This window comes from Lactuca saligna, chromosome 5, assembly GCF_052625555.1.
Source record: "Lactuca saligna cultivar CGN05327 chromosome 5, ASM5262555v1, whole genome shotgun sequence".
Taxonomy (NCBI): domain Eukaryota; kingdom Viridiplantae; phylum Streptophyta; class Magnoliopsida; order Asterales; family Asteraceae; genus Lactuca; species Lactuca saligna.
The window spans coordinates 58520612-58528657 of NC_136421.1; the positions used below are offsets into that span (position 1 = coordinate 58520612).

The following is an 8046-nucleotide window of genomic DNA, read 5'->3' on the forward strand; positions in this document are numbered from 1 at the left end:
GTAAAAAAAAAACATAATTTGTAACATAGTTTTACACTAACACCAGCTTTATGTGGTTAGGTTTCTTGTAGATTCCCATAAAAAAACAAAGGGTCACATTTGACAGTTACCTTCTAAAGTGGTTTGAACTCTATTGCAGGTTTTTATCCAAGCAAAATCTAAAAATAAAAAAACATTAATATTCAAAACCCTAGATTAAAGAGAGGGGGGAGAGAGAGAGAGAGAGAGGGGGGGGGGGGAGAGAGAGCGAGATCAAGTAATCAAGAAAACAAATTATTAATCAAACCAAATAAAGGAGTCTTTTAAATGTACCAGGAGATGATGAGATAAGAGTCGTTGGACTGATTTCATTATTTTTTGTTATATATATCTGCTCTCGATTTTGAACTTTTTTCTCTGTGGAGTTCGACCTCTGCCAGAACGGGGATAGCCCACTCGCCAAACCAGAAAATCAAGAGCATACATGTGTAATTAGTCATATTACCGTATATGTGTAGACCAAGTGCCGATTCTCTGCCACCGGATCGTGATTGTTATGGCCGTTAGCTGAGCGGATGATGACTTGTGATGGTCTTCGATGAAGGAGTTTGAAGATCGTGGTAGCCAAGGTTTGTCATTGCATCGAAGGTGGAGGAGAATGATCCGTTGGTGGTGGTATTTAGAGTGAAAGTTTTGGGTGAAAGCGGTGATGGTAATAGATGGAAAAGATTGTGAGGATAACGGCTTATAAAGGGCGATAGGCGATGATAGATGGAGAACCGTTGGAGATGATGGAGGTGGCATGTAATGGGAAGATAGGAGATAAAGTCGACGAATAGGGTTTCTAGAGAGACCCATTCCAGATTAATGTGAAGAGGAAATGACGGGGAGCTTCTATATGATTGTGTATTTATATCAACAATGAACAAAACTACCGAGATATGGGGAAACGTTGGGATACAGGTCAAAACAATAAAGTGGTCGATAAGAGCTTTCTTGACTTTGTCAAACGTTTGATCGGATATTTCTTAGTGCATAAAATGATTGTAAATATGTAGTAAGGATTTGTACCTCTTAAAATTCAACAAAACATGCTAAATGCTTATTAAGGTATAAAAATATATATCAAGGGCAGCTCAACATGTTTTGGGGCTCTAAGCGAACCAAAAATTTGGTGCTCTTTGGTTCTTACTCTACTTAATGTTATCAACTCTATTCCTTTATCTGGGCTTGGGATCAGCAATAATAAACCCTCCTTTTTGTCCAGATGCTTAAAGGAATACTTTAATTGGAAGAACCTCCATGTCCATGCGTTATCTCTGTTACATCTCAATAATCTTTATTCTCTGTTGACCATCAGTAACTTATTCTACTGTATCTATTGTTTCTCATGGTTAGTTTTAGGTTTTGCATTGTCTTCCTAGTCAAGTTATAATTCGTACGTAAAAAATAAACATTATAAAATAGTGTTGGGTCTATCTACTTTAATTATCACATTTGGAGAAACTTAGTTGTTTCCCTTTTAAGTTGCACTATCCAGATGATATATGAAAATATTATTCTTATTCATCTTACTTAATTCTGTTTTCATCGTTTAGGATTTTTAACTATCACATGTACATGTTGATGATTTTGTTTCTGACAAATTTGTTAAGATATGCAATCAGTTATGCTAATGTATTTTTTGGAACTATTATATATACAAAAGGAGTCTTTATACAGATTGATTGTTTTTATGAAGCCATATACATATATTTGGAGAAACATGTTCACTTATTAAATATTTAAAAAGTTTAAAATTAAAACAATATAAAATAACTTAATCGGCTATTATCCATAATCGGTTGAATAGTTGATGGGATAATGGGAAACTCAAAATTAGAAGACATAGAAAACTCAAAACTAGAAAAGTGGAAAACACATACCGTTTCAGTTGAAGATAAATGTTATTTCACACTTTCAGTTTTCAAGAACTGAGATTGGATGAGAACCGGAGAAGCCAAGAAGGAAGAACAACAAAACACTACATTGTTTTTCTGAAATTGAATCGTCGCTCACTTGTGGTTTTGGAGTAGTTGATTGTGGTCTGCGTAACAATCATTTATCTACTATAATTACCTTTAGAATTGGGGGCCTTTTAGAATCGGGGGCCCTAAGCCCTTGTTTAGTTTTAAACAAGGTAAAGTCGTCCTTGATATATATATATATATATATATATATATATATATATATATATATATATATATATATATATTGATGTGGCAATGGGAACCATTTTTAAAAGATGAATGTTATTGCACTGATCTGAGCAGTCATTGCAAAGCTCATGACACAATTACAAGATTAGTGGAATTACACCGATATAGATGAACTAAGGTTTCTTTCATTGACACCTGTGAACTACTATCTATATTTTTCCTACTTTTAGCCTAGCATTAATATTTAAAGTGACGTAACTACATTTGAGAATACACAGTTAATTGCCGCTATTCTTGTTGTTTGTTTCTTCTTTGAGAAGATTTACCTCATAAAATTCGTCACTAATTAATAGATTGAATAACTTAAGATTGACTACCCAAATTTTTTAGAGGCACGCAAGTTGTTCAATGAAATGTTTTGGCTCTCTGCCTCTCTGGAACACACCAAACACTAGTCTACTGTATATATCACCATTTTTTTCATCAATTTTTAGGAGAATCTTCAAGTTTCCAATTTGGCAAACAGAATGCATTCTCATGCATTCAAGAACGAATTCACTCAAAATATGAAAATTGATTCGACAATAGATAAAAGTTCTCTTGATTTGATAATAAATACATACAAAAAAATGTCAAAGATGGTTTTGTTTTTAATCAAGATGTTTGATTTTTGGTTGAATAAGTTCACAAGATCTAAGTTACAAAGGAAACTTCTACATATTGTTGCTAGTACTTGAGCTCAAGAAATGAAACTAGTATGGAACAACAGTGCGTACAGTTGATGGACCGTTTTTCATGTCCTCCAAAATAAGCTTCCGAAGAGACTCTGTCACTACACCTTCTTTTCCTGCAAATATATTAAAAATAAAAAATAAAATACAAATTATAAATAGAACAATGTTACTAAAACACACATCAAAACGCCCCCTAAATTGCATAAAAAGATTTCAAAAAATTTCTCACCATTTCCTATAACTTGATCATCCCATTGCAAAACCGGTCGAACAAGAACTCCACTACCAATCAACATCATTTCTTCCGCCCCTTTCCCTTCCTCCACCGTAACATCTTTCACTTTCACCCCCCGAACTTTCCCTTCTTTTACCAAATCACCCACAAGTTCCAAAACCCTTTTCGCAGTACACCCACTAAGTATTTTATCAAAGCGAGGCATCAAAAGCTCGTTTTCTTTTGTAACAAAAGCCACATTCATATTAGGCCCTTCTGCAACAAACCCTTCTTCATCCAACCAAATCGCAGCATAACCACCGTTTTCTTCCGCTTCCATTTTTGAAAGAACATTCGGGAGATAGTTTACACTCTTCATGATGGCAAACCGCGGCGGTTTAATCGGAATAGATGATGTAATTACTTTTATACCCTTGTAGTTAGGAGGCGATTGGTCTTGGATCACGATGGCGTAAAGAGCGGATTGATGGCAGCCTGAGGGCGAAAGTTGGAAATCACCGGGACCCGATGAAATCCAGTATCTTAATGATCCGTTTTTGCAATTTGAAGCACTTACAGTTTTTAAAAGTATTGTTTTTGTGGTTTCTTTATCGAAAGGAAGGTTTATTCTTGCCTTGCTTGCAGAACCGAGGAAACGATCAAGGTGTTGATCCAATTCGTATAGGCATCTGTGTCAAAGGGTAAAATGGTCATTTTGTTGTAATAGAAAGAATTAAGTTAAATGACTAACCCGTTGACTATGGCGGCTGTATCAAAAACACCATGTCCTCTATGAACCATGTGATCATCCATGGGAATCACCATAGCAGCTTCATCAGTAGTGATTCCACCGAAAACACTCGAGTACATAGCCAAGTATCGTTGTGTGGTTTTGTGAGTTTGTTTATTTCTCCTCAATCTTTCTATTGCCTTCACAGAATTAGATCATTTTAAATGGGAATGTTATATCAAGTCTTAGTTTCACTTCCTAAATTTCATTATGCTTACCCTTGTTTTCTGTTTCTTTTAAAAAAGCAAAAGATTTTGAAAACTTTGAAAAAGTAAAATAGCTCAAATGACATCAATTTTAAGACTATTCAAAGAGAGAGTATACCTCTGAAGCAGAAAGAAGCGGAACATCATATACACGAGTACTTTCTGCAAGAATCAACTGAAAAAGCTAGTAAGAATATCTTGATTTTGCGATTAAAAAGGTCAACTTTGCCCAAAATTGACAAGATTATTGTTTTGAAACATTGATTTGTTACCAAAAGTCAATAATCAGCTTTTTATTTATGTATATCGGTATTCAATCGATAGTTTACTTGAAATGTGGAAGTTTGACCTCAAAAGTCAATACTTTCTTTTATTAGTTGTTCTTAAAACACAGAATTCATCGAGTTTCTTTTCAATTTAACATGGAACACTTTTTACTTGTAGATCATGTAGCGAAGATCAATTCCCTAGATGAATTTTTAATAAATGTATATGAATTTTGAAGTAGAAAAGTAGCATGTTTGACCGACAAAAGTCAAACTGCAGCTTTTCTTCTAAATTGTACTGTTTCCTGTAAATTAAACAGAACCCAAGACGAAATCGTACGTATTCGTACACAAGTAGAATCTCTATCGGTTAACAACCATTAAATACCGTATTTACGTAAAAAGAACAAACAAAGTTTTAAAATAAACCCATGAAAATGTATTGAAAACTCACAACTTACCAATGGATGAAGCTTTAACCACGTGGGATCGTCTCGGAGATATTCCAGTAACCCTAGACTGAGAAAATTGAAACGAGGTTCTTCGAAGTGGATGAATGGTTGAAATTTTCGAAGGAATTGGTGGTTGATCGGCGAAAACCAGCTGGAATTGTGGGGTTTCAGAAATTGGTCTCTTGAGGTACGAGAGAGAAGCCATGGATATCAACCGGAGTATTTGGTCAATTGGTTGTTGATCGGCGAATATTTTGAATGTTTCGATCGAATTTGAAAGATGACAATTGATAAGGTGGTTGCCGGCCGTCGGAGTGTCTGTTTATGGGGAAAGTTTCAATTTGGTCCCTGAACAATACTATTAGTAGTACACTTAACACTTGTCCCTAAACGAAGAATTTAAAGGAATGCAAGACAAACGCAAATTATTATTAGAGTAAATTACACTCTTGGTCCCTGTGGTTGTCTATGTTTAACACTTTTGATTTTTGTTGAATAGTTTGATAACAATCAAGTCCTTTCGTTTAAAAACCCTAACCTAAGGACTGTTAAACTTTAAAAAAAGACAATTTGCCATTCTTTTACATTAATGAAAATAATGATACAGAAGGTCTAGTTTTTAAAAACACTATTTTTTTTACATTATATTATATCAAAATACTTTTTGCCATATAACATCTACACCATGAGAACTACCGAACCACCACCAAAAGTTTTCAGTGATATGGTGAAATATCTAAAATGCTCTCAACCTAAAAAAAATCTACACACCAAAATGTCAATAAACCATATACAACCACCATCATTGCCATCGTAAAGGGCGTAATGAAATTAAAAAGCAAACAACAATATCACACATCATTCATTAATGTAATTGAAATTTATACATAGTTGGTGACAAAATGTAGCAAATAAGGTTAAACAATTATATAAACTAGAAAGCGTAGACGCGCTTCTAAACTGAACTAGTGATTTAACATGAAGTCTTCTCATGATTTCCAGTTGAACATGGAAAAGGATTTTATCTCACATTCTTGCTTTTGGGCGCTCCCTTGACTATTAAATCAACAAATTCAACAAACTGAATTACAAATAATAACAATAAACTAGTAACCCATAACATATGTTAGTAGCCAGATAATAATCAGTGAAACCAAAAATATAAAGACAAAATCATCAATGCATTCAAGACAAGTTGTTGAGGAAGGAAACACACATCGATGATGAAGCAACAGGTAGATTGTAGGGGCAACAACATCATGGGGAACAATTAAATGACAATAATCAGCAACACAAAATGAACAAATGAGAGCCCAAAACTAACGATCAAATCACGGCATAACCAAAAACACCAATGTATTAATAATTTAAATTAGTCATAAGCTTAAAGGACTGTGTGGAGGCATATGAATAAATATATTATTGCTATCAAGGGTGGACGCAATAATACATAGTACGTGTTGTTGGGATAAAATAGGTGTTGCCGATACATGAAAAATAAGTAAAAAAATCGAAATTTTTTCCACTACAGATAGAAAAAGTAGGTATTGCAAGTGTCACACTGGGAAACCTCTAGAACCGCCCCTGACTTCGTCGGCTAATTTTGATTTTATTTTTAGTATTATTATTTTTAACAAATCGGGACAGAAAAATCCGTTAAAAATTCATAACTTCTTCATCCGACATCCGTTTTCGTCAGACTTTTTACCATTGTACTACAAATAACGAGACATTCGATTCTCGTTTAGGATGTATCGGTCAAATATTGCTCGATCTAAAATTCGAGTTTTTTTAGTTGTCTACTTCTAAGTTGAAACTTCGAAAAATCATAACTTTCTCATACGAAGTCAGATTTTGGCGTTCTTTTTATCGAATTTCTCGGTTTAACGAATACTACGACTTTCATTTAGATTTCTAAGGCTAAAAAGTAGTTTATCAAAAACTCACTTTTTACATCATTCGTCGTCATGCCGGTTTTGTCGCGGGTCTACGGTTGGTTGTAACTTCTTCGTTATAACTCGGATTTCGACGAAGTTTTCGCCTACAAGTTTGTAACGAGATTCTCTACAACATCAAATAATAAAATTTTACTTATTTAAAATTTTATATTTTCGCTAAATTTCACTATTTGGCTTTTAATTGGAATCTCGTAAGACTTCCAATATTTTCTGAGTGATTCTAAACATAGTTTTACTTCATTTTAGTAAAAACCATCTGTTAGAACTCAACACTCAATTTCACATAGTATTTCACAATTTTATTCATTACAAAACACAATTTCAAAACGTTTATGTTACAAATACCTCCTCCTTTTGAGGATTTCGTCTCCGAAATTACATCCATTAAAATAAATCGGGATATTTTGCTTTTATCTCATTCTTATTCTCCCAAGTATAGTTTGGGCCTCGATGATGTTTCCACTTGACAAGCACCAATTCTACTTCTTTATTGCGTAGCTTAGTTTTTCTTTCATTCATGATTTCTTCAGGCTCTTCAACATATCTTAACTTATTATCCAAATTCACCTCGGATAATGGAACTGTCTCATCGTAGATGCTCAAGAATTTGCGCAGATAACTTACATGAAACAAATCATGAATACCTGCCAAATCTTCGGGCAATTCTAAGCGGTATGCTTGCTTTCCAATTCTTTGGATGATTTTGAAAGGACCAACAAATCTAGGACTCAATTTTCCTTTCTTCCCAAATCGCATAAGGCCTTTCCATGGGGATACCTTCAGCATCAAGAAATCACCCACTTGGAATTCTATATGTCGTCTTCTCTTTTCTGTATAGGACTTCTGTCGATCCTAGGCCGCTTTCATTCTTTCTCGTACGATTTGAATCTTGTCGGTGGTGTCTTGAATCATTTCGGGGCCTCCAAGGATCTTCTGTCCTACATCATGCCAACATAACGACATACGACATTTACGACCATATAATGCTTCATATGGTGGCATTTTGATTGAAGTGTGGTAACTGCTATTATACGAAAATTCGACAAGCGGTAAGTATTTATCCCAATTACCACCGAACTCCAAGACACATGCACGAAGCATATCTTCTCCTGTTTGGATTGTTCTCTCCGTTTGACCATCTATATGGGGATGATAAGCAGTGCTGAGAGCAACTTGAGATCCTAATTCGCGTTGCATACTCGCCCAAAAGTGAGAAGTGAAGCGAGTATCGCGATCGAAAATGATCTTT

At 34.6% G+C, this 8046-nt stretch overlaps 1 protein-coding gene across 2 annotated transcripts; it reads right to left on the reverse strand.

Moving 5' to 3' along the window:
• Nucleotides 1-2750: 2750 nt before the first annotated feature.
• ADCL (D-aminoacid aminotransferase-like PLP-dependent enzymes superfamily protein) lies at nt 2751-5216 on the reverse strand. 2 transcript variants are annotated; one of them, XM_078957822.1, is made up of 5 exons: nt 4849-5216; nt 4240-4283; nt 3877-4055; nt 3141-3814; nt 2751-3024 (listed from the first exon to the last, which is right to left on the reverse strand). In XM_078957822.1, the coding sequence occupies exons 1-5, from the start codon at nt 5042-5044 to the stop codon at nt 2930-2932; spliced, it is 1188 nt and encodes a 395-aa protein (XP_078813948.1). In that variant the 5' UTR covers nt 5045-5216; the 3' UTR covers nt 2751-2929. The 2 variants fall into 2 exon arrangements, with proteins under 2 accessions (XP_078813948.1, XP_078813949.1); XM_078957823.1 differs by having other exon boundaries at nt 4240-4296; nt 4849-4895.
• Between the last annotated feature and the right edge of the window lie 2830 nt (nt 5217-8046).